At 39.2% G+C, this 27,012-nt stretch overlaps 1 protein-coding gene across 5 annotated transcripts in view; it reads left to right on the top strand.

Annotated features, from left to right (window-relative positions):
* The window catches only part of PCNX2 (pecanex 2), a 171,814-nt gene that overhangs the window by 58,247 nt on the left and 86,555 nt on the right, over positions 1-27,012 (top strand). For 3 of the 5 annotated variants that reach the window (XM_068939009.1, XM_068939011.1, XM_068939013.1), the window contains 7 exons: positions 692-783; positions 12,183-12,292; positions 14,221-14,317; positions 21,823-21,915; positions 22,424-22,574; positions 24,772-24,882; positions 26,554-26,695. In XM_068939009.1, the coding sequence (XP_068795110.1) occupies positions 692-783; positions 12,183-12,292; positions 14,221-14,317; positions 21,823-21,915; positions 22,424-22,574; positions 24,772-24,882; positions 26,554-26,695 (796 nt within the window). The remainder of the gene's footprint in view (positions 1-691; positions 784-12,182; positions 12,293-14,220; positions 14,318-21,822; positions 21,916-22,423; positions 22,575-24,771; positions 24,883-26,553; positions 26,696-27,012) is intronic. The other 2 variants (XM_068939012.1, XM_068939014.1) reach the window with 1 other exon arrangement.

The raw sequence follows: 27,012 nt of genomic DNA on the forward strand, positions 1-27,012 counted from the left end.
TTGGGTAAAGTTCTCATCCCATCCACAATGATGATTACAGTGTATATTGACCCCTAATCAGAGCACTGTTTTGCAGCCCATGTATTTCCATTACTGAACTCCTAATCCTGTCTGACAGCACCTTCTACCCTGGTTCTGGAAGCTCTCAAAGAAAGTTATAGCAAGGAACCAGATGGCATCCTTCTCTCTCCCTTTAAGCTCATTCATGTATCTTGAATAAGGTGTGAATCATGGTTGAGAGGCGAGTGAGGATGTATGTGGATGTTATGTAGGCCTGTGTCCCAGGAGCAGAGGGAAGGAGGAAAATTCCATGTGGCATTTGACTAGAAAATTATCCTAGGTCTGTTTTGTAGATTGTTTCATTCCTTCTGTGTAAGAACATGAAGAAAGTTGGAGATATTGTGGTAAAAACAATGTGCAGGATAAAAAGCACTAGTGTGGGACCTCGTGTCCATAGAAAACACATTGAACAGAGTGGCATCAGGCTTGCGCTCCTAGCTGCAGACAGTTTTGTGAGCTGATGGGGACACTGAAGGTGTTCTCTGAACGCCTAGTTTTGCAATACCTAATTTTATTCTGTTCATCTCTGGTAATGAAGGAGCTGTGTTTTTGATTTTGGAGTTTTTTCTTGTTTTGATTGCAACTTCTCATTTAGGAAGAATTTAACAAGCATATAATGTCTATGTTTCAGCTGCTGCTGGGTTCCTATCTGCACTGTACAGCATTTCTCGAAGCTTTGTGGTTCTGATTGTCCTATATGCGTTCTGCTTCAGTGCAGTGAAGGTAAGTCAGAAAAACTTCAGTAGCATTATGGACTTTTCACACTGCATGTAAGGAGCTCAAAATTCATCTAACCTAGGGAGACCAAAATTGTCTTGCACTATTTTGTCAATAGTTATTTATCACGTTAGGCCAAGTTTTAGGTTCGGCCTATTAGCTACACTGAAATACTTTGAAACTGTAGTAGAAATACTAGAGTAAATGTTTAGCTTATAGCTGTGACTCTGCCTCATGCATATATCAAGATGAGGTGATCAGTTGAATTGCCACTACAAAGACTAACATCAGCCATGGCTTAAATAGCTAAAAAAAACTACCATTGATCTGTATAAGCCAGGCTGAATTTGGTCCAAATTCCTGGTAAGGTCCATATTTCCAAAGGAGGAATTAGGGTTTTATTTGCTGTTGCTTCACAACAGCATACCTGCATACCTCTAATTCTGAATTGTCCTCTGTTTTCTCCATGCTAGCGGTTACTGACACTTCTGTACACTGGAGCTTTGGGGATGGATTTACTGGGACTGAGAAGCCCTTTAAGGAGTGGGCTTTACTGCTGTTATTAGTACCAACTGGTGTGGCCCATATATGCCACTCTGTTATGTGATGCTGTAGCAGCCACATAACTATACAGCCCCTCTGCTGCTAGGCAGATAAGGATGTTGGATCAGCCCCAAATCAGCTTGTGTTCCATTGTTGTATGTTTTATGGTGGAGAAGATTGACTGCAATATGCTGTCATGTCCCACGGTAAAACCTTGATATACAAGGTTCAAAGTTAAAAAGAGATTTCCCATAGCTATATTGAAACTGTAGGAGTAAACCGAAATAAGAACTTAAATGTCTGTCTTAGGCAGACCAGCAGACCACCTAACCTAGTTTTTTGTCCGTCAGTAGCAAAGGGAAATGCAGTTTAGGGACCTAATGCAAGCGAGACAACTGTTAGCTACGCATTTCCTAGTAGTCCACCGCTATCCATAATTGTTGGGTTAGGGGTGCTGGAGAGTGCCTCCCTGCCTATTTCATTTGGTATCTGTTTGTGGACCTATTGTCCATGAATTTGCCCAATCCCTTTTTGAATGTGCTTGTAGCATCTGCCTCCATAGCCTTCTGTGCAACAAATCCCAAATGTTCCCTGTCCTCTGTGTAGAGACACTTTTTTAGCAGATCAGTTAAAAAAAAAGGTAAATTTCACTGAGTCTTCCCTATTCCTAATGCTGCAGGGTTTGTGAAAAAACTGTTTTGCATTTGCCTTATCTGCTGCCTTCACAGTTTTGTAGGGCTCATTTATATTCCCACTCAACAGTCTCCTCTGCAAACTGAAGACCCCCAGCCTTTTTAAAGTCTCCTTGTAAAACTGCTGTTCCATGCTCCTAGGAATAGCTAAGTTAGCTACCCTACTCTGTGCCTTATCTTACTCGGTTATGACCTTCTTGAGATGTGGAGACTACAGCTGTATATAGTGCTCCGGATGTGGGTTTGCTATGCTTCTATATGCTGTCATGCTCTCAGTACCCTTCCTGGTGATGCCTGATGTTTTGTTGTTTTCTGGCAGATGCTGCACACCGAGCCATTTTCAATCTAAAACATTTATTTTTTGCAGTTAATATATACATCATCTGCAAGTTTTTGTTTTATTTAAAAAATAATGATGAAATTCTGGCTGATTTCAAGTCTACTGTAGAATTTCCAGTGATCACAGTGAAACCAGAATTTCATCCTTGACCAAGGGTACTTTTGGCAATGTTACATTGCAGTTTAGATGTTGTCAGTGCTCGTGCAGGGGTGTATCAGGCTACGCAGTGATTTACAAGCTGCTTTCAGCATCTTGCAGCACATGGGAAGGTACTTTGTGATGCTACACATGTGTAGCACGCAGAGATCCCAATATGAGGTTCTACAACAGCCAAGGATTCATCATACCAACACACAGCCAAGCAATTTACACAGATGAGAGGTGCTATCAAATGATTCTTTAAGGCGATTCTTTAAGGAGCATAAACATTTCTGTAATAGCTTTTAACAGTTTTCCACTTAAAATTTTGAATAGGAGTCTTAAATCAAAAATGCTGAAGTTAAAATGCCTTAGTGGTCCGTCATAGATGATCAGCGCTCCCATAACTGTCAGTACTTGTGTTCTTAACCACTCCCAGCGGTAAGGTAAAATGTGTTAAGCCACCATTTTATCTTGTGTCTGAGGTGGCTTGAGTCCACACCCAGTAAATTACATAAACTCAGCTGCTGAGCAGTGCTGTGTTAAGACACTCTAACTTAAGTATCTTTGAACATGTGGTGTACTCCCAAGAAATCTCCTGTCCCCAGGGTCACACACTATATGAGTTATACTGGTTTGACCTGACCCAGCTGCAGGATACCGGAAAACGTAACTGCTTCCCTTATGCAATTTCCTGAACTAGCTAGTATTCTTGCTACCATTTCCCAACTATATTAAAGAATTGGATGGTAGATGGGGAGTGAAGAATGTGCCTTTTTGTGAGGATATATGGAGTGAGAAAAATCTCTAATGAGGGGAGGAGAAGCAGTGAGAAAAATAGAGAGCGCTATATGGGAAGAAGGATTTCAGCTGAACCAGTTTGACAGGGAAATATCTGGGAAATGATCACTTCTCCCCTAAGGCTGAAAAAGGAAGATTCTGTGGTTGAGGGTAGGGAAGTTGTGTGATGGATACTTTAAAAAATAGTTTTGTAAATAGTATTAAGGAAAAGCCTCTTAAGCTATTTTACAGATTCCTTTCTTACCGTAACAGTTTAAAATTACAACATGCAGGTGGCTTCGCAGATAAGCAGTCTCCTCGTGGATTAGACTTCAGACTGCTTAGAAATAGGCTTTTAATGCTACCCTGAAGTTGTAGAGTGCTGTGAAAGATTTACAAGATACCTGTTGTAAATTACCAATATTAAGTGAAGAGTTTCTGTTCACATAGAAATTACAGCTGATTTGATTTTTTATGGCACTGTTCTTGTGAAAACACTTCTAAGGAGGTTAATTTAAAGCATATAAAGATGATTCCATTTACTGCAGCTCATCATTGTAGTCCGCTAGGGTGTTTGAGATTTCATAGATTTTTCTTCTACAAGCTATGAAAGGAACACTTGCATTAACCCTCCTTATTCTTCAATGAAGTACAAATCTTCTTGTCTTTTGGGCTTTTATTTAGAGCGTTTCAAGGGAATGAATCTGTCAGACTTATTTGTTGGTTGGTGGAGAAATAGTAAGATTTACCTTAAATGTAACAGAAGAATCTGACTCTGAATAGGCATCATGGTGAAGGTAGTCTAATGACGTCCATCAGAAACTGGAACTGTTTTGATATGAAGTAGGCTACGACTTCTCATCCTAATCAAATCGAGGTTTGGACTTTTGCAGAGTCTTAACTCAAAGCTGAGCAGATGTTATAAGGCCTGTTTCATTAACCTGTTGTTCCCACAAAGGTGATACTAAGTATATGGTTGTCTTTAAGGTACAAATGACATCTCATTAACACTTAAGCTTTACAGCTAGTCTTTTTTTTTTTTTTCCAAATAACATCTAAGAATCCCATTGAAAGACCAGTGCTGTATCCAAAAGAGACAAAGAAGGAAAACCTAGCCCTTGAGTGTCATGCTGGATGTGTGCTACAAGCATAAGGACAAGATGATTAGGAGGAAAAAATAAGAAAAAATAAGAGTGATTTTCAGGAAGGCAGAGGTCCCACATCACCAGTTGTCTAACCAAAGATACTTTCAAAAGGAGCTATATCTTTATGCTTTCCGCTTTTAGCCAGTTTGGCAAAAGCAATGGACTGAAGCAAAATTATCAGTGGTTTATGGAGGTCAAAATCATCCCTACCAAAAAGAGTTAGGGCAAGGAAACATATCTCTGGGATGGGATTCCTGAGTTGCAAAGCTTATTCAAAGCTGAAATGTAACTTCCTCAAATGTATACTGTTTATCAGCAGAATGTCTTATAGCTCAGCGGGTGTAACTGGCAGAGTTCTATTTCCTGATATAAATTGAAGAGCAGAATGTATCTCTAAGTGCTTGTGCTTTTTTTTTTTTTTTTTTTTTTTTTTTTACTGGTGGACAATTGCTCAAACCAAACGCCCAGGCTGAAGACCAGTTCCAGTAGTAGCAGGCTTGAACTTTCCTTCTTTAAATGGTTCTTATGTTTTAATTATCTTGCAGGGTAAAATAGTCTAGCCTAATTTTTCTGTGTATGTTAATTCCAAAAGGAGTGATCTTATTCCTGAAAAAGCTCATTAGAAGAGGAATTAATTTTCCATATATTTTTTAAATGAATTCACGGTCTATTCGTTTTGTCATGGATCTGTGTTCTTAAGTGAGCTTTTCTTGTTCTTTTTTAGAACAGAAACTATGTATACACGCCTACAATAGCAGACATTATTTGCAATCAAATTTTGAAATAATTTTAGAGCAGCAAGGTCACATCAATTAATTCTTTATCCTAGAACCCCGAGTTTAGAATAAGAAAGAAAAAGAAATGAGCAATTGTTCAGGGTATGTCCACACAGCAGTGTAATACTCAGGTTGACTTTCAACGTGCTAACTTAAGCTCTGACAACTGGGGTTAATAGGTCTGTGCTGAAATCCTGTGCCTTATCCAGACCAATTTTGCTGTGTGGATTGTGTTGTACAAAACCAACTGGGGATCTCTATGAAACAGTAACTACAGTGAAGGCATATCATTAGCTTGACTTAATAACCATTTTTTTTTTTCCTCTTAGATAAGTTGTCTGAGGAAATTATTAGGTAGTATTCTTGACTGGGAGTTCATCCTACAGCCTTTGGACAAACTTGGCTTGCCCAAATTGTTTGTCTGGCCCTGCCAGTCTTTGTGAAGGTCTTACACCTACTTCACCTTCACATGACCAGAAATGTTTCTCTCTCATGGCTAAAATGCATATATCACCTAAAATATGGCAAATAGATCTCTAAACTTGTGCTAGCAGTGAATGTGCAATTTGGATCATAGGCAGGCTGCTTACATGTCCCATTTTATGACCCAGTCAGAGGCATATAACATGTTTTGGGGGATGTCTGCATAGTGATCACCTGGCAGACACGCGGTGTTATGTGATCAAACATGTGCTTTCCATACAACTAAAATAAGGGACAGTTCATTACAAGGCCAGATGCAAACTTGACATGTGATGTGGAGGCCTGTGCTTGGGTTGTGTGATGGGAGCACTGTCGCTTGAAGGAGGAATGGGGACACCTTGTTTGGAAGTGACTCTGAGAAGTGAGAAGGTTTGTTCTCCATGGGCAAGTGGTCAGCCCCCTTCTCAGAGTGCCCTTGGTTGCTGTCTATGTGAAGGCACTGTGGGTCTGCAGATATGTGCAGATATTCCTCAGGTGATGCCAGCGCTGGCTTGATTAGTTTTCTTTTGGTTTGAAGTACAAAAAAAAACCCACTAAATTTGTTCATGCTAAGAAGTCAGGTACAGAGAATTGTATCTAAAATCACCACAGATAATTTTTCCAGGAAACCCCAAAACTCAAAGTAGCTGGAGTTTCAGGTCTCAGTCTGTGCATTTAGAGCCTTAAAGATTGATGGACTCTTCATCGGTGTTGGCAAATAAGCATGTTGTGGGAGGAGCAGATTTTCAAGTCACTGTCTTGTTCTGGCGTAGCTGGTGAGCAGAAATCATTTTATCTGTGACGATTCTAAGTCAATTAGATATATTTTCGTTTTATAGTCGTGTTATTGCAGTCATGCCAAGATGGTTTGGTTACAGCTTTCAGGTGCTATAAGGCATCTTTTCACACACCTTATCACGTGACACTTCCTTGTCATGAGTGATGTGACACCAGCTGCTTATCCGACCTTACATACAATAATACTGTGTACTGTGAGCTTGATTTCAGACGGGAGAGGAGCTAAATGTCTCAGAACTTGAAAGTGCAAAGACTTGAGTTCTTCCTGGTTGCACTGAGATTTTCTTTACCCGCCATGCCTCTGTTCAATGGTACCATCCCTCATTGCTCTAATTCTTTCTGGTTCCTTTATGAACTTTCTTTTCTTTTCTTTTCTTTTTAATACAAAACTCTAAAACCTGAATATGATTTTATCGACTCTTTTGGTCATTTCTTGCATTGTTACGTCTGATAACATAAATTTGTCACCTTTCTACTTATTTTTGAAGCTGCTGGGTAACTGAGTTTAGTTTAAATTATCTGTGTTCACTTCAGCCTGGCGTTATTTGTGTTCTCAGCTTTACTCCTGTAATCTTAAACAGAAATTGGCAGGTCTAATAGCTATCTTAGCTTTGATATATGAAAGGGTTATCTCTGTTTCTTGGAGGAGATGTTTTTATTTTCAGCTATTATATCCATCAGATTGGAGACACAGGAACAAATTCTCTACTGTACCATCTTTTTCACTTGACTAGAATTGCATGATGTGCTGATTTTTGTCTCCCACTCCATCTGTTTTGTGGTTTGTGCATGGACGTTTAACAGATAGTTTAGAAAATAGCATTTTTTCTTCCTATCTTTTTCACAAACAATCAATCTGGAATGTAGCCGTGCCCGTTACTGTTATTCCAGCAACTGGTACATCAGTGTTTTTCTGTGAGGCAGAAGAGCACACCCCAAAGTGTTCTGGAATCAGTCAGTTCTTCTCTTCTGTGTTCTGTTCCAGTTAGCTGGTTTGGATTTGAAACTCATCCAGAGCTGGTTAATTATTTGTGGTCCATTTTTTTTTTAACTGCTTAAGGAACTTGTGGGTTATCTTAATTAGCCTGGAAAAAATTCAGATATTGATTGGGTCAAAAAAAATAGGCTGAAGTGAATATGTTCCTGTGTAGCAATGCTGCCTCTTCCAGCTCTGTTTAAGTACATCTTTTTTTAGTGAAAGTTGCCAAGTTTCTATAACTCTTACCTGAATAAGAGATTCTCTGGTAATTTATTTATGGCTTCAATGGACAGTTCCTAAAAATCCTGCGTGTATTTTAAACCATTCTTCTCAGCTCACAATTGATGTAGTTTGATTTGTTGTCTGATTTGAGTTCTGAACTCATTAATCAGAATCAGAGTTGGAACAATGCTTCTGGATTCCTGTCTTCAACAACAGAGTCTTCGTCTGTGTACTAATCCTGACATATTTGTCTTGTAAGGTTTTACAGTGGGAAAGAATTGCATGCATACGTCTCCCTCAATCTACTAAGACTGCCCAAATATATTTCTAAACAGCACTGAATGGACCCACGTGTATGCACAGAATTCCCAGATGTCCAAATGACCAAAAACAGAAATATAGGATTATTAGGCAGCTTTGTTTCTACCACATAAAATACTTCTAGCCCTGCTGGAGGTTTTGAAGACAAGGCCTATCAATTTTACGTACTTTCCAATTTAAAGACCCCTGAGGTTCAAGCAAGAGCTGTTAAGAATGTTAATTTTGGAGAGAACTGTCAGATATTTTGCCTCTCAGTGAGTGATGATGTTTTTAACCATAGTCAGACTCACTGTAGTCACACCTTTCAATAGGTATGACTGTAGTTTTCTGTGTGTATAGTATAAACTTATTTTCTGGATATAACAGAAAATGTAAGTTGTCTGCAGAATCTGAAATGGGCCAGGGTTCCTTTTATAGATAGGTTCCTTTTACTGTATTATGGTACTGTATTACTGTATTCTGCACTCCTAAAGATAGGTTCCTTTTACTGTATAATGGTACTGTGCTTAGGACTGTAGAAATCTGCACTTCCTGTTTAGAATAAACTCACCACTCTCTAAAACATGAGTATCTGGGCCTCCAACTTGAGGTTCTTGCTCATCTTACTCTGTAGCCCAGGAGTTTTAGTCACAGGCTGGGGCCCTGTTGGCTAAGGCAGTGTATGCACGTGCCCGCACAGCCCTGCCTCAGGCCCATCCTCAAGGATTTTACAATTTCAGCATAGAAAATGTGGTGGTTACAGATAGCAATTGGGAGTGCAAAGAAACATTGATCAGGATGGGTAATGATAATAATATTTTAGTAGTTCGTCACTTAACAAGTTTTTGGAGCTCTCACGGGAAAGAAATGTTCATTTTCTGTGGGTGATGAGAAGATAAGGCTAGCGGGGATCTCTCCTGAGAAGTTGTCTCTAGCAAACATAATACAAGCTCCATGAATAATCGACATTTTCTGGTTGTTCGTGTTCACTGAAAACAGACTATCTATGGTAATATAATTAAACTTTTACAGAATGTTTCACTGTTAGCATTTTCTTATGTCTTTGGTGAGAGGATTCCCTTTTTATATTTTTCATTCAGAAAGTAAATATAAGTTTAGAAGTAAGATGATAGTTTTTATTGTAATTTAGCATTACACAATTAGACATGTGAAACAATAACTGTCAACACCTGTCCTGCATATTGTTTCATATGAGCGAAATTGTAGATCCGCGATGAAAGTGGGAAGTTGAAGTAAGAGAAGAGCAAAAAAATATTGGCTGAATAATGATAAAATCATGAGAGACTGGAAAATAAGGAGGTCTGTGCACTGCTGTGAAGAACAACTTGGATTTGTCATCTTTCAGTGATGCAAGTTCTGTAGCAGTCTATAAAATCTCTCGTGAGTTGAGAGGACTATTCTGTAAAAAAGTAACAAGAATTTCTACTTATCCCAGTTGTTCTGCTTGTGTTCAGGGCATTCGCTGTCTCTGGAGTAGGTCACATGATTTATTTGAACATATCTTTGAAAGATAAAAGTTTGCAACACATTTCTAAGGGAAGAAAGAAGCAAAAAGGATGAATGACATAGGATAGAAAACTATTGTCGCCACTTTTAAAAAAAATACCCCCTCCTCCCCGTCTTCACCAGTGGTAAAAGGCTTCTAAATTCAAAGAAACCTTTATCTTCCTTTTTAGTGGATTGTTTCAGGATTAGGTGATTCTGTGGTTGAAATGGAACGCCACTGCTGCCACCCACCACCTCCCTGCCTGAGTATCTGTTTTAACTCATTGCTTTCATCCTTAACCCTGGAAGTCCATTTCACTTGTTTTAAAAATGTCTACGTGAGTGTCTGCATCAAAGTCAAAACTGTATATGAAAGCATTACATGTCACCTCAACCAAATGAGGGAAAGTAGGAAGTCAAACTCCCTGTCTTGTATGACAGATAATACTAGCTTCTGAGAATACAACCTGTCATTCCTGTTTTCCCACTGAGAAGAATCATTGTCCAATTATCAGCTATACTGGGTTTTTTTTTCATCTTTTTAATTTAAAGCTCTACCAGGCATCATTAGTGGGGGAGGAAAATGACAAAATGGACCAAGATACATCACAATGATGCTGGAGAAACGACGCCTTTGTTCATTCTCATCTCTTGTAAAACATTGTGTAGCATTTTTCCGAAAAGTGATACTCCCGAGGCTTATATCCCGAGGATATTGATGACTCTCCTGCCTACCTTTCTAGCTCCCTGCACAGCTGAATTTTGAGAGGACAAGGAAGAGGTGCCTTGGCGCTGGAGCACAGGCCGGTCAAAAGCAGAAGCTATGCATAACATACAGAAAAAGTGGAAGTGAAGAGATCTTGAGACATTAATATGGGGAATAAACTATGTGCTATTTTACAGTAGAGAGAGGTGGAATAGTTTCTCAAACTGGATACTAGTATGTTTCAATACTAGATATCTGATATTGCTGGGCTTTTTATAGTATTTTGTCTTTGAGAGAAGTTGCAGGGCAAAGGGACAGTTTGTGCACTAGAAGCTGCTGTGTGGATCTGTACGCAGTTATACCAGTGTGGAAATGCAATGGATGTTTGAATAGACTGTGATTCAGCAATTGTTAAAAAATTTTGGCTTCAGTTAGTTTTCTTTGGTGTTTTAAAGAATATTCATTTCTGAACTGAACAGGGGAACATTAAACAAGGGAAAAATTAATCCAAAAAGTATTTGGCACAAAATTTGGAAACAACTGAATGAGAAGTTAAAGTGCATGAAGAAATTTGTCAAGTAAATGATGCTGGATTATTTTTGAAATACTGTGTAGTTCTCTTTTGTTTGAAAAAAATTGTTTTGATTAATATTGTATAGAAGAACTAGATGCTTCTCTTTCATCTTTGTGACGTTTAACAGTACGTAGAGGGGAAGGTGATTCTTGGAAGTAAAATTTCACTTCTATAATGCCGCTTCTTAAGATAGTGGGTATTGCATAATTAAACTCCCGAGAAGTCTCATGTTGTGGTAGATTAGACAAACGCCTTAGAAGCAAGCTAGTTTGCCTTGTCCAAATGTTCATTGCCCATGAAAGAAATGCAATGGTTCTTAGTGTGGGTCGGTTTTGCTAAGAAATCACTTATACATCTGTGCAAAACAAGATGAATGAAACCACTTTATTCTATGAAAGTATTGATCACATACAAACGGTGACGCTTTTCAAGCGGAAGATACAGTACAGAAGATGCCTTGTTCATGCTAGCTGAACAAACTAAATGTTTGAGAGATCCTGTAAGCATTGTTTCTCAAAAACCTACACAGAAAATGCTCTAATGTCAGATTCTGGTGATCCCCATATTCACTTGATCAGGTACAAATTGTGCAGAAGCATTGAACAAGCCTGATGAGTTAAACAGCTTTGGGCCTGATCCCCTAGATTTCTGTGTCTTTCACAGCCAAAATCTATGTCCTTTTACAGCCAGGACTCACAAGTGGCTCCCTTACAGGTAGCTGAGGACCCCACAGATGAAGTTGGTTTTGATAAGTGTTTGTTAAGCTTCTGGTTCTTTTGCTTATTATCTCTAGCCAATTTTAGTTGTTTAAGCCACCCAGACAGAGTTTCCCGTCTCGGTTCTGCCCAGAGAGTGTTAGCAAGTGTGTAAATTGTCCCTTCCCATACTCAGGGGTGTGGCATACTTTGGCTAGCACTCTCCCTCTCTGGTTTGTCTCGCACACAAGGCCTACATGTAACATACAGAGCAGAAGGAAGATTTAGGAGTAAGGTGGCAGAACTGTACCCAACACCTGATTTAGGTGACGTTGACGTTTATTGAAAGCAAGCTGGCCACAGATCAAGTAACTGCATGTCAATTAGACAAACACAATGCAATTCATTTCACTCGCATCTCACTTTAATGAAAATTTGCCCATAGTGTTTCATTATAGAGAAAGGGAAAGCTGCCTTTCCTGTGGTTTTCTGATTTCTTTGCTAATTGCAGATTACAGAAGAATTACAGTATATATAACCACAAAACATGCTTATAACATCTAAGCCTTTCTCATAATAATAGACTTTGATATAAGAAAGGATTATAAATCCTGGGTATATGGTGTACAAATTTAGATACTATACAACTAGCACTGCATGTACAGCTTAGTCTACTTCATTAAAAAAGAAGCAAATTAAGTGCTGCAGCCCTAACCTGCAAGTACTCTGCTTTCTGTCCTCCTCTTCAGGAACCTTGGGATGCACAGCACATTCCAGCACTGTTCTCTGCTTTCTGTGGCCTACTAGTTGCGCTTTCTTATCACCTCAGCAGACAAAGCAGTGACCCATCTGTACTAATGTAAGTTGCCTGCAAATGTTGTTTATTGATTGCTCCATGCAACACACCAAGTGTGTCTTGTTCAGAGTGGTAATTTGGGTCTCAGAACCACAGAGATTGTCTCCCCAAAGTACTATGGTGAGGTGGAAATCCCTCACCATGTTTGGCTGCTTGATGTCTGTCTTGTAAATAAACAAACCACTTCAGACAGATTGGTAGTAAGGCTGGTGTTTTTTACAACAGCAATTCCAAATACTCTGAGGTAGATTTCACCCTCTGGGAAATTGTGCTTACTCTACTGAAGGCTAGCTGTTTATGTGGGGGGACACACTGGTTACCAGCGTTGCAGAACATGCATTGGGTAGCACCATGGGAAGGAAAAGGAGCATTTCATATGTTGGGAAGATGGACAATTCCAGTTCTTGTTCAAGGTCAGTTTTAGTTGGCTGTACCTCTCTTTTGAGATTAACTCCTTTCCTTTTCTACTCTGACATGTTCTGCTAAAGCTGCTTTAGGAAAGGTAGCATAAGTTAAGAGCTGACATTGGGAACAAGGGAGAAGTCCCAACATTGTGATCTGAAATTGAGAGAATGTGAGAGATGCCAGTAGAACTACAGATCAGGAGTGGAAGGAGTTTTGCTATGTGGGAGCTGTGTCATAAGGCTGTCATGGAGGCTGTGGCGGTACACAAGCCACTGGTAAATCAGGGTGATTGGCCATGCACTTCTGTAATGCTGGAGAGAAAGGGGGAGTGGAGGGCTTTTTAGGCCATTCAAGATTATATCTGAGGAGAGAGACTTGGGAAAAGGAGAGGAATTCCGATGGAGAAGGAGAAGGATATAGGCCACTAACAGTAATTTACATCCCAATAAATCTCGCTGAAGAGCTGAGAAATTCCTTCTTCAACATCCAGAAGATTCAAGGAATCTGATATTTACGTGTTACTAAGTGCTGATGTGGCAAAGCAGAAAGAATTGCTTATATTATTGCCATTAACTTTATGCAGAGCCCACTGTATCTTTGCAATGACATCAATTAGACCTGGATTAGACTTTATGTAGATGCCTTTTAGTTCACAGATTCCACTGTAAAGTGCAGACAGGTAAATTCCAAATCAGCATGGAAGTGTGAGCTTTTTCAATTTTAAAGTAATTTAAATATATTTGGACCCCAGATATTATTTAAATATAAATGGACCCCAGTTCATTAACTTCTTTAACAAAACAAAAACTCTCCTCTTTCCTTAAAGCTTTGTTTAAGGAATTCATCTTAAACCTTTAAATCCATTTCACCTTTTAAATCTAGTTCCCGATTCAATAACTTTCTTAATCAAATCCTCAGCATTTGAAATCATTGTAAATATCTTGTTTAGGATTAAAATATGTGTACAACATCATCAGACGTTCATTATGCAATCATAATGAAAATGCATAATCCCTTAAAAAGGAGGTTTAGAATATTTTTTTAAACTGCTCCGGACTTAATTAAAGGAAGTTAAGGGGATTGGAAACAGTATTTAAGGGATGGCGTACAGTGTAAAGTTCAAGATGGAGGAGAAGATAACACATAAATCTTGAGCTGAAGATTAACATACAATTTATACAGAAATGGCCTCTTTGGCCTTTGTAATGTGACTCCAAAGAGCTCTTTAGCTTAGCTGAAATATTAATAAAGGGCATGAATACAACAATACCCTCTCAGTTCTTTCCTCTAAATGACCAAGTAGCGCTGATTGGACTACTCTGGTTGGCAAGGAAGTTCCACCCTGATCAAAGACAGAACTGGTTTGTATCCGTTGCCAGCTACACAAAGATAAAATAGTTGCTGCATACATAAGGAAGGAAAACTGAGGCTGATCTTTCTCTTCTTCGTCCTCTAGGAACATCCATACCTATTAGGTGTGTTCAGATATATCCTAACTGGGTTTTTTTTTTTTTTTTAAATAACAGGTCTCTTATTCAATGCAAATTTGTCCCTCACTTTCTTCGTCAGCATTTTGAAGATTCATCAGCAGATCCGCTCCCAGAAAAGATGAGAGAATCAGTGGTAAGACCTCTTCTTTCTTGGCTTTCTGTGCAAAGCTCTCTTCTTTCCTTTTTTTTACGCTGAGGAATCTTTTAAATATTCTCAGCTTTCACTAAAAGCACAGAAAATCAAAGGAGCTATGACCTGTTCCCTTTATATCCACTGAGGGAAACTGAGGAAAGTTCTTGTAGATCCATCTCTGCAGTGAAGCAGGAAAGGAGAAGGGGTATGCTGCAAATTTCCTTTCTGTAGGGTTTCGTTAGAGGAGTTGGTAATGTTGATTCCTTGATATAGTCAGTGTGAAATGCAGTCTTAGAACTTGGGGAATGGGACATCTCATCCCATGTGTTCGGAGAGCTAATACTCATAGATGCTGTGCACAGTGTTACAGACTGGTAACCTGGTATGTGTAAGGTAGGATGGATAGCTCAGCAAGCAAGCATTCAAAAAGGTGGGCATCCTGCCAGCCTCCCATCTACATCAGAGAGGGACAGGATTTGGTCTACAGAATTGCTTGTTTTTAAACAGGGCATTTCAGTTTTTTCTCTAGGCTTAGGAGTTGACCCAGTTTACAAGAATTCCTTGTTCTGTGCCAGAAAATACTCCCAATTGTATGCTCTCCACCCTCGCCAAGCCAAGCCGAGTACAGATCAGACTTGGCAATCGGCAGTGGAAGAAGCAAGTGAAACTTGGCTACTCTGAGAGGGGAAGCACATGGCTGGTGCCAGGCATTGCCATTTCTTCTTCTCTTCTTTGCATGGCAGGCTACTCATTCCCTGCTGTCTGCCTCTTTATTCTAAGTTTATGCCAGTTTATATCCCACTTCATCCTTAAACATCCAAAGTGACTCCTCTGCCTTTTGTGATGTTTTTTTATGTAAAGAATGCTGCCCACAAGAGATTAATCTCCTCAGGAGTTCATGTGGAATCACAGAATCACAGAATGGTTGAGGTTGGAAGGGACCTCTGGAGATCATCTAGTCCAACCCCCCTGCTCAAGCAGCATCCTCTAGAGCATATTGCCCAGGATCGCATCCAGCCGGGTTTTGAATATCTCCAGGGAAGGAGACTCCACTACCTCTCTGGGCAACCTGTGCCAGTGCTCTGTCACCCTCCCAGTGAAGAAGTTTTTTCTCAGGTTTAGGTGGAACTTCCTGTGCTTCAGTTTCTGCCCGTTGCCTCTTGTCCTGTTGCTGGGCCCCGTGGAGAAGAGGCTGGCCTCATCCTCTTGACACTCCCCCTTCAGATACTTGCACACGTTGATCAGATCCCCTCTCAGTCTTCTCTTCTCCAGGCTGAACAGGCCCAGCTCTCGCAGTCTTTCTTCATAGGAGAGATGCTCCAGTCCCCTGATCATCTTTGTAGCCCTGTAGGAAGATCATCAAGTTTCTGAAAATATTAAGGGCCATGAGATTTTTCTAATACTCATGAACTGTCCTGCTTCCCAGACAACAGATAGCACCTTCCTTCTGACCACATCCCTCATACCTGCTTCTAAGCATTTGCAACATAGCAAATATTCCTAAAGTCCTGACTTGCCTGCAGGAGCAAGGAGTGTTCAAAGAAGACATGCTGCCCTCAGACACGAACTGAGAGTCAATAGAATTCAGTGTCCAGTAGTACAGGCTGCTAGTGTGGTAGCTGGTCTGGCCTTCAGATGTCTCTTCAGAGGGGTGTGCCTCTCCTGCATACCTTGTGTTTTATTTGTTGGGCATCTTATATGGTGTTAGACAGCCCATATTAAGCAGACAAGTTGATCCCACGCTTTCAGTGGTTTCCACTTTTCTTTGCTAAGCTGCTACTTAGATTGTTATCTTTTACTATGAATAATGTTATCTTACAGTGCTTTCTGTATTAAAGCTTAAGCTTAAGTGTTAGTCCTTCCTTGTAGCTTGCTAATGAGCTACAGCTTCTTGCAAACTAAACTGTTTGCAACAGGGACACACTGAAAAATGAAATGCGCAGCTAGTAACCAAGGGAGCAAAAAACAGTATTTACGATAAAGCTTTGCTTATATTCTGTGGCATTTGTGGTGTGTAGTTATTGCTGTAGTTAATTGTCAATTCATCCTTGTACATAGGCAATGTAAGGCAGATGCAATGAAAAACTTCTCATCTCTCCTCCTTTATATCTCACTTGTATCTTTTGCTGATAGAGTCCTTCTTGGAGCATTACACAGTCTGACCTCATCTCTTCTGCAGATGGAACCTTGCCAGGGGACTCGAACAATTAGTATGGATGTCTGCTTAACTGGTTTCATTTTACAGTGCAGAGGGAAACCCAGAGCAAGACTTCAATGTGTTGAAAACAAGAACAAAAGAATGAACAAATTAACGTCTAAGATCCTGGATGTTATTCTAAAATGTAGTCTTTCTATGGCTGTATTAATCACGTGTTGTCTGTCTTCTCCTATGTCTGTGCTGGCAATGTAGGCAGGGCTTTATCTGATGTCATACAATAACACAGTTATCATTTGGTTCAACCATTCTTGGGCCCTTGAACCGCTGGGGCTGAAGGTGCAGAAGTGCAGGAAAGAGCAGTGTAGGACTGGCCACACACAGGCTCTCCATTTCTTGTCTTTACTGTGTCCCATTCCCATCATGCTTTGCCAGTGGTTTTTGCATTTAGTTAAACAGGATTCTTGGCACCTTTCTCCTTCCCAAATGTACCTGTTTTTTGGGATATGCACTCTTCTGCACCATACATTTGACACTCAATCCTGCTTCTGTAGACAGAAGCTGCTTTCATTCTTTGTTGCTGCGACTTGCTGCTGCTTTGCCTTCCTCTTTTTTTCTTCTGTCCAGGTTTCCTTCAATCTGTATACAAACTGTAAGCAAATGTGGTTGCTTTCGATGACAATTAACAGGGCTAATTCTTGCACACTGGGAGATCTCCTGAAGGAAGAGAGGGCAGTTTTTGATTTATGCATGCTCTTTGTTTAACCCCTGTGGTATCTGGTACCTCTGTCTCAATTAAACAGTTTAACCAATTTGTCAAGAGATTCTCGCTGCTATCTCACAGTGCAGTGCTAGTATAGCAAGTAGGGAAGAACTGAGGCAGCAAAAAAATGCATGTGCCACAAGTCTGAGGAACACAATCAAATCACAGTCTGTGCTGATTTGCTTCAGCAATAGCAATCACTGGTGTAGGACTCGATTAACTTTTAAAAGCAAATTTTAAATAGCTTCCAGAGCTTCTGCAAGGGGATCTTCAATCAGTTCAGAAATTGGGAGAAACAATGTATCCACATTTGAAGTACAAGATTTCATGGCACATCCTGGAAATTTTTTTCTTTTTTTAAATTTTCTCTGAGTGCTCCTCTGCGAGGAGAGCATTCCTAACCCCCTGGCAGTGGCAGGAGGTGGCCGAATGCAACAAAAAAGCCAGACCTGCCCTGGCCTATATGCACATTTATGGTGTACATGATGTGCCATTCAGATATGACCCTTTTTAATCAGAAATCCTTGGGTGTAGAAAACCAATTTTCTTCCTTAAGGAGCTGGAAGCAAACAAGGTTAATACTGAAAATTAATCTGTTGTGCTCTGTAGTGGTTTTGTGTTAATGTTAGTGATAATAAATACAGCATCTCTAATGCTTAGCTACATGACCTTTATTATTTTCCTTTGCTTGAATAACTGTCTAAGAATTGTCAGCTTTGGAAGCTGGAATTATAAAGCAGCTGTGATGGATAATTGACCATTCAACTTTGAGAATGAAGCTTCCTACCATTATAATTAATTTCTATAGGCATCCACATGGTTGATTACTAGATTAACCAGTGGCCTGAGGGTGTTAATGTGTTACATTCAGACCCACTTCCTTCCTGGCCTTTAATACAAACATTTAGATAATTAGTAAATGGATTTGTGCAAAGCTCCAAAAGCATAATTGAAAACAATTTAAAAAACAAAAACAAAATGCTGTAGTATATTCTCCATGCACAATCTCTGAAGTGAGAGGCATCCAAAGTAATGTTATTGATTTGGAGTTTCTTATTTTCCCTTGAGTGTAAAACATAGAAAAAGGACACCTGTTTTCATTCCAAACTATAACGCAATGTTAGTGATTATCTCATTGTGGAGATTTTAGCTGTGATCAGAGCTTAACTTTTACCCATTGGGCCAATAACAATAAAGGACTGAAGCATCACATCATAAGGTCATTCAGCATCCAGTTCAGTAAGTGCCTTGTGTTGGGAAAGGAATCCAAATTCCTGCTTCTAGATACTTGTGTTCTAAGTGCAGGATATGGGACAGAGTTGAATCCTAGGTACCCATATGCTTTACAGGAGCTATCAAATTAGGGCATGCAAGAGAGATTCCTAGCTGCCACCTGTGAAGGCTTCAGGAAGATGCCTTCATTTGAGTTCCATGGCTTTCAGTCCTCTTCTGAAAATATTTTCTTTTTTCTCCTCTTTCAAAGAGCTGAATAAAGTTCGTTCTTACAAGACACCATCTGAAGAGGTGATGCTACAAACAACTCTTCGTACAGTTCATAGAGGAGCGGAGACCCAGTTTGTTTTTACATGAAAGCATCATCAACTTACAAAAAAAAAATCTAGGAACAGGAACCAGAACCCATCTCTGCCTCCTGCTCTGCTTCCCTTTGTGTGGCTGACTGCCTTAGCAATGAGTCACACTCCTTCTTGTGATTTTCACTGAGTCTTTTTGCAGTGACTTACCTTCAGCAGGAAGGGTGGAAGCCACTGGCCCATCCACAGCAACTTTTAGGCAGATGCCCAGGGCTTTCTGGTGGGAGTAGCTCTAAATCTCCTTCAGCCAGAGAGGTAACTGGTCCAGGGTCAGGCACTTCCTGGGTGTTTTGACCAGTATGCCATGTTATGAAATAAAGTCACTCCTGTCTAGCTTTGTTTTGGAAAGAAAAAACTGTGTTTGGTGATGAGTTTGAACATGTCTACCAGATCAAGAAGGAGCACCTGCCTCCTGTTGGGGCCATTGAATTAGTCAGCGGCTGAGCAGCACATTTTGAGGCAGTTCTGGGCAAGGGCAAAGGGGTGAGTCCAGCCATATATGAAACTTCAGACACTTTAGATGTTGCCAAAGTTGGAATGCAATTATCAAATTTGTGTTTAAATACCTGAATGGTAAACCCTACTTTTAAAACATAGGCCTTTTCCCACATCTGATCATAAATATATATCAAAAGCAGTGAGAGCACCCAGAAAAGAATACTTGCAAAGTCAAAGGTGGGAAAGGTGGGAAATACAAGTTCTGTGTAATATAACCTGTGATGAAATTTGTTTGCTCTGGTGACCTGGCCTCTGCACAGAGTGGAAAGATGGGAGCTCCCCTCTGCCTCAAATGTCCAGTATTATCATCTCTTCTGATTTTACAGTTGAATTCCTAATTTTTGATGTAGTTCTTAACATGGCAGCTTCTTGAGTCTCCTGATTATATGAGGCTCTCAGTTGTCATTTTAATAATACATTTCTAATCCTTCGTGGTTGTAGAGAAGAGCTTGAAAACATGGTTGGAGTGTGTTTGTTGTTCTTGTAAGCTTGTTTTACATTATTGAGTAGTTGGATTCAGCTGTACTGAAAATGATACTTTTCATAATGCATACTTACAAAAGGGCTGGAGTACCACGCTGCCACATAAATCTGTCACTGCTTAACTTAGATGCTGAATCTTACAATCTAAATAATGCTGCTTTACATAGGTTTTCTATGCAATGTCTTTTAAAAAATAGACAAAGGTTAAAAAAAATGTCCGTTATATGTGGTGGTAATAATTCCCATATCCATCATTGTCTGGGTTTTAACCATGATTTTTCTACTACTATGCATATTAAAACCACTTGAGTTACAAGATTAAAAACATGACTTGCGAGTGAGAGAAGAGTTAAGCTGAGTAGAGAGAACCAGTGGGGACAGGGAGAGATCAAAGGTTTATTCAGGGAAAAGAAGGTCCTTTCTGTAAGGTCCCTTACATTCGGGTTCTCCTGTTGCATATATCGGCCAAGAAGTGAAGAACAAGGCCAGCAGGGCCATGCTTTGAAAAGATGGTCTGGAAGAACTTGACCTTATGCTGCTCCTACACTTTCAGGCTGTAGCCCTTGCTGAGTGTAGTGCTGTCTGATGAGGGCATAATTTTAGGAGTGGAGTAAGTGCTGTTCTTTTTGAAAGTGTATTTTCCCGAGCAACCTAAGAAGGAGAAGGGAAACGGCAGTTTTTATTGCTGTATAATTCAGCTAAAGCCAAGTGGAGTTTCATGGGACAAAGCAGAAGTACTTCTTGAGCCTGAAGGCTTTTTAGTCCTGCTGAATTTCAAAGGCCTGCTGCAGTAAGTGGAAATGCTGATGCTTGTGACCTTTTACTAAGAAGCCTCTTTCATAACAGAGAGCCATAGGCAGCCTAAATATAGTGGTTGCTACCTGCTTCACCTGTAACTCACAACCCTTCTGTTGTTCAGTTGTTCCGTTTTCTGTGTTTTTCTCTCTTATTCTTAGCTTTGCTATCCCATCATAATTTTGTTTTTTTTTCTTTTCTCTGATGAAATTCATGAATACTACTTAGACCACAGCACCACTAAATCAGATGAGTTTCTTTCAGATGAAGTGCTATATCCTAGATTTATGTTTGTAGATGCCTTTGAGTTAAAGCATAAGCTAGTATTTAAATCAAGAGCTACAAATAGTTAGTTACTCAGGTAATAACAGCACTAATATTGAGTGCTAAACTTAAATACCCGTCTCATAAATCAGACAAGATTTTCGTTTACTCTTACAAAGACATTTGGGTGACCTCTGAAGTATGATTCAGAAAATTACACAGCTCAAAAGTTATCTCGTTTATTTGTTTACTGAGAATGACGTTTTAATCACAAGACAAATGGGCTGGAAAGAGCTTGATTATTTTGCAGTCTTTCAAAATAAAATTACTTGTACCCCAGTTATAGATCTTTATATAAAGGCAGACTTGTTCTTTCATTATTATTCAGTAATATTAGAAAAAAGGCTTTGTCTGAAACCCCTAAAATGTTGCTGAAATTTGGCTTTTGATGCTTAAAATCAGAGAATGGGACATGTCACTGTAGAACACACATATTTTAACTTTATGCCTCTGAAGACATTGTAGAAAAGCAAGAGTCATTTCAGTAATGCAAGAAAAACAGAATTTGAGGAAATCTTAATGCTTATAAGTAGGAAATGGAACTAGAATTTCAATTTCCAAAATCAAGAAAGCCATAATGCAGGAGAGTTATATTCCTTGAACAGAATCAGACTCAGCTTGAAAATATATTGCTTTCTTTTCTCCAATGTTAAAACTGAGTTAAAAATATTATTTAAAATTAGTCATGATGAATTTAAATATCATCACTTTGACAGACCTAGACTGTGAAGAAATAATTTCCCAAAGCAGAGAGGAGAAAATACTTTTGTATTAGAGAGAAATGATTAGCCTTATAACAATGCAGACTGCAAGAGATTCAGAACAGAGTCATTTACTTTGTCTAGTTAAAATAGTATTGGCTTGCTAATTTTGTATTAAATAATTATTTTTGCAGAAAGAAGTCTTGAAATCAGATCTCATTGTCTGCACAGTTGCTGCTGTTCTGTCATTTGCAGTCAGTGCCAGCACAGTGTTTCTATCATTAAGGGTATGTATACATTCTTTTTTTATTTTTTTCCCTAAGGTATTATTTCTTCTATGCAACACCACGGGGTGCTTTAGCTGGAAAGAACAGAGACTGTGGGAGAGGACTTAGAGAAAATGTATTTATTGGCCTTGATGACTTCAGGTTTTTGATGTACAATGCAGTTAATTTATGGATATTTATACTAGGCATGCTATTATTCATTTCCTGTTTCTTTCCTTAAGCCTTTTCATATCTGCACCTCTTTTACGCTGGGGAACAGAATGGATAAACATGACCGTTTATCTTTTTTTCTTCTATTTAGTGGGAAAAAATGGTTAATTGTGTGTGCAGAATGCATATTTCAATCAAGTTTGTTGCTTTCATTTCCATAGTCCACATTTGTATCCACGTGTAGAATCGGAGAGTTTGAGCATAAGAATAAAAATTAATTGCACAGAAATACAATTATTAGAAATATATTTTTTAGAAATTTTGAAAAAATTGCTTTCTTTTCTCTCCTTTGACCCAGCCATTTCTCAGCATTGTCTTGTTTGCTCTCGCATGGACTGTGGGATTCGTAACACATTACATACTTCCTCAGCTTCGCAAACATCACCCCTGGCTGTGGATCTCCCACCCCATACTGAAAAGCAAAGAGTATCGGCAACGGGAAGTGAAAGGTTTGTAATCAAATGTTATCTAAACAGTGACTTGCTGCTTGTCTCGATTTAAAAAAAAAAATCCATGAGGAAGAGAGCAGAGAGAATAAATTATGATGTTTTACGTTTCCCTCTTATGAATAACATCCCCCATCACCTTCCATTTTCAATGCTGATCACCAACAAATCTGAACCTGTGGAAGCTGCCTCCTGAGACCACTTCACAGAATCGCAGAATGGCTGAGGTTGGAAGTGACCTCTGGAGATTGTCCAGTTCCACTCCCTTGCTCAAAGCAGGGTCAACTACAGCAGGTTGCTCAGGGCTGCATCCAGTTGAGTTTTGAATATCTCCAAGGTTGGGGACTCCACTACCTCCCTGGGCAACCTGTTCCAATGTTCAGTCATCCTTACAGTAAGAAAGTTTTTTTTTTCTTATGCTGAAATGGAGTTTTTTATGTTTCAGTTTGTGCCCATTGCCTCTTGTCCTGTCATTGGGCACCACTGAGAAGAGTCTGGTTCCATCATCTTTACTTCCTCCCATCAGATGTTTATACACATTGATAAGATCCCCCTGAGCCTTCTCTTATCCAGGCTGAACAGTACCAGCTCTCTCATCCTCTCTTTGTAAGTCAGATGCTCCAAGCCTTTAATCATCCTGGTGGCCCTTCATGAGCCATCATCGGATCTGCCTCTTGCATCTACGTTATTATCCTCTTATTTGCTCCATTCCCAGATACGTTATAGTTCATGTTGAGGGAACAGTATTTAAAATAATTAAAAAACTTAAATTTAAAGGATTGATGAAATTGAGGCAGAATTACTTCTACTTTCAGACTTTTGACTATGTCATTTGAGCAACGTGGATAGCGCAACTCAGAGCTTTAATTTCAATCATAACACTGCAAGAGGAGCATTGAAATTGGAAGAAACTGCGTAATTTTCTTGATGATTTGTTTTTGCTCATATCTGCTGGCTTCAGCAGGTGTTACCCTCATACATACAAGTTATCTATAAATATTTTAGTATATCAGGGTCCAATTTCCTATTCTTACACAATTATTTCCACAAGCAGCCAGTGTACTTTGAGAATCATGGCTTTTTATCCCCAGCTCTCATCTTGTCTTTGCTCCCAGCCAGAATCTCACTTGTCATTTCTTGATGGTTCCTGTGCCTTAATCATTTCTAATATATGTTCCTGAGGTGTTTGAAGATATTGTTGTCAGAACACAGTCTGCTGAGGGACTTTAGTTTCTTCTTCAGCTAGACACCAGAAGGGTTCAGATCACTCTCTGCAAAACCATGCATTAAGGATTTAAATCTTTTTTAAAAAATCATGTCTTTCAAAATGATTACTTTCCAAACAAGGCTTGGGTATGAAGAAGTACCCAAGAGACTTGCTTGAAGGTTACCTTTTAACTTTTACTGCAATATGCCAAAGAAAGTGTAGAAGAAATATAAATCTTATTAACAATCATGTCCAACTGAAAAATATTGTTCAGAGCTTCATCTCCTTGAAAATGAGTAATTATGAGGAATACCGAAGATTTATTGTTTTTTACATTAACTTAATCATAAAAGGCAACTATAAGATATCTTTGCCTTGTCTTGTTTAAATCCATCTTCGTTTGTTAGAAAACATTATTTTCCAAAATGCAATGACTCAGCTTTTGAAAAGGTTGAGGGTAGAGGTCTTGCCAGACTGTTCTCCACAGATGAGTTTCCTTTTGCTTTGAGATCAGCTGCGTTTCCCATGATACCTGCTGTGGGCAACAGTGCTTTTTAGCTTCTTTTGCAGTCCTCATTTTTTATGCAGTCCCTCTGCTCTCTTTCTGTTTTAAGTATTATTGCAATGTGTCCGACGTTGTGTATTGGAAAACAAGATTAAAATATTGATTTTTTTTTTCCCTCAATCTTTTGGGCTGCTACAGAGGCTTCTTATGTTCTGAGATGAGACAGGTTGAGGAAAAGATTATGTAATCCTTTTAACAGGTATGTCTGTCACCCTATTTTTTTCCTTTTACAAAATCTGTAAGAAAAATTTTGGAGCAGAACTTGAAGGCCCCCTGTTTGTATAGAAAGGGAAGTTCACTAAAGGACAGTGTCCTGTATTTGTCAGGCATGGACAGTGAAAGAACAAGTACGCAAAACAAGGTGTCTGTTAGGAGCATTTGCTGCATGGATAACTTCAGTTTCTGCTTGCATACTTTTGACAACAAAGGTAGTGCTGTGGTGAGAACAAATGACTGCTTGCAACTGGACAAGCATCTACTAAGCAACTGTGAATGGCAATTCCACAGGTTTGTTCCTGGCTTTGTTTCACAGACTTCAGGTGAGCCATTAAAACTTTCAGGCCCTCCACAAAATAGCAATTATCAGAGCAGTTCTCATAATGCCCCTGTGAAATAGCTCATTTATTAGTAGTTATTGTTTTGCCTGACTGCAGGAAGAAAGGCTGAGCTTATGATGTATGAGGTTATGGTACAATAAACATGTGGAAAGTAGTGCAGGACTGAGTGAGAAGCCCTGAAACACTGGAGACCATGGCTTTTCTTCCCCTTCTTCCCCACCACTTCTCTTATCACCTCCAAGCTGTTTTCAAATCATTGGCTCCTTTCCCTGGATCCCCTCTGAATGTGAGCTCTTTTTTCCTCTCTGTGTTATCTGTATGTGCCTTACCACATTTCTCTCTGCTCTTCTGACCTTCTTTTTGGCTTACTTGATGTGCGTGTCTCTTTATTCAAGCTCAAGTTCTTACATGGAACTCAGCCTTTGACAGGTGGATGAAGTTCTTTAGTAGAAGTTCGGGAGCCCTGAAAGCAATTTGTAGTTGAGGAGAAGGAGAATAAAAACTGGGTTCCAAAATGGAGATCTCTCTGTGTGTATTCCTTAGGAGGTAGCCCTTAGAAAAGGAAATATTTTATGTTAAAAAAAGTGATAGCGATTGACAATATTTTCCGAATGTACGTTTTTGCAAAGGTGTTGCTTGCCTTAACCTAAGATATTGGCAAAACATGACTTAAAGCTAATTTGGAAGGATAATTTTTAGATCTTTCTCTTTGTGCGTATACAACGTACAATCTGTTGATTCAGCATGTCTTCTTTCCCTGTCATTGAGCAGGTGATGTGTATGTGAGTATACATAATTATGCCCATTTTTGCAAGCAAGAGCATTGGAGATTGAGTAGCTGGAGCTGTTATCCCTGAGTCAATATCAAGTTTTGTATTTGCTATTTTTCCAATCAGCTTGTTTAGCTGAGCTCAATTAAGAATAAAGACCTTACTTTTTTCAATACACAAATGTTTCTGCATGCAGTTCCCCTAAGTTCTCATGGCAATTTAATTGCATAAAGCATTCAATTTTTGTTTCATACTCGCAATTAAGCACAGTGCTGGGGTTAGTAAAGTCTACGGCAGAAGAAGATATTCTTAATTGATGATTGATGTAATCGTGGCGGATACTTTGTGCAACAACTGTTTTTAAGGTATCCTGAGAAACATCTGTGACTGTGTCTAGTTCTTGTTAGTTTTTCAGTATTTAGATCTCAAAGGATATTCCCTTTTACAGAGATCGATAATACTTTACGAGATAGTAAGTAATATTTTGCCATTTTAAGATGAGGAAAGAGGGACAGAATTCAAATGAGGTTCTGCAGGTCATCTACCAGGTCAACTGTAGAGCTAGAGAGGACCTGTCCAGAATCATTAAAGCACTAAAGAAGGTATTTAATTAAAGTTGTTAATAATTGGATTATGTAGAATCTGCCATTTCTGAGTGTTTCTTGAATGTGGTTATAAGAAGCAAAGTAGATACCCTGCAAATTCAAAGAGCAAAATGATGTCTATGTTGCAGATTAATTATGAATTCCATAAGGTGTCATAACTTAGTTGGCTGATAGTACTTAGTAGTGTGAGCTAGCTCATTTCTTTACTTCTACGGTACTACTGTGCAAAAATGCTGACAATATGATGGAATGGTCTGTTACCTGAATTTTTATTTCAGATGCTGCTCATCTGATGTGGTTTGAAAGGCTTTATGTGTGGCTTCAGTGCTTTGAGAAATACATTTTGTATCCAGCTATTATACTGAATGCTCTCACCATTGATGCTTTCTCAATTAGTAAATACAAGAAGCTCGGTACACAGTAAGTTGACTCTAACTCAAAGCATGTGAGTAGCAGACTATTAGATTTAGACCAAAGACTGAGTAATGAAATTTATTTCTTAAATAAGTCTAATTGCTTGTCACAATTTGCCATTACTGCTTCAGTGTACAATAATCATTAGCTCTGCTGAAAGAGAAAATCAAAACTACCTCAGCAAATGCAAGGCATGACTGAAGTGAGAGAGAAATTAAAAGATTAAAGAGCTGTGTATAGATATATGTGGAATGTCTAAATGTCAATAAAAGCAAGGCACAGTACGCCAGTCTGCAGGTGTTTGATGGGCATAAACACAGTGG

The sequence above is a fragment of the Struthio camelus genome, chromosome 3 (assembly GCF_040807025.1).
Source record: "Struthio camelus isolate bStrCam1 chromosome 3, bStrCam1.hap1, whole genome shotgun sequence".
Classification (NCBI taxonomy): Eukaryota; Metazoa; Chordata; class Aves; order Struthioniformes; family Struthionidae; genus Struthio; species Struthio camelus.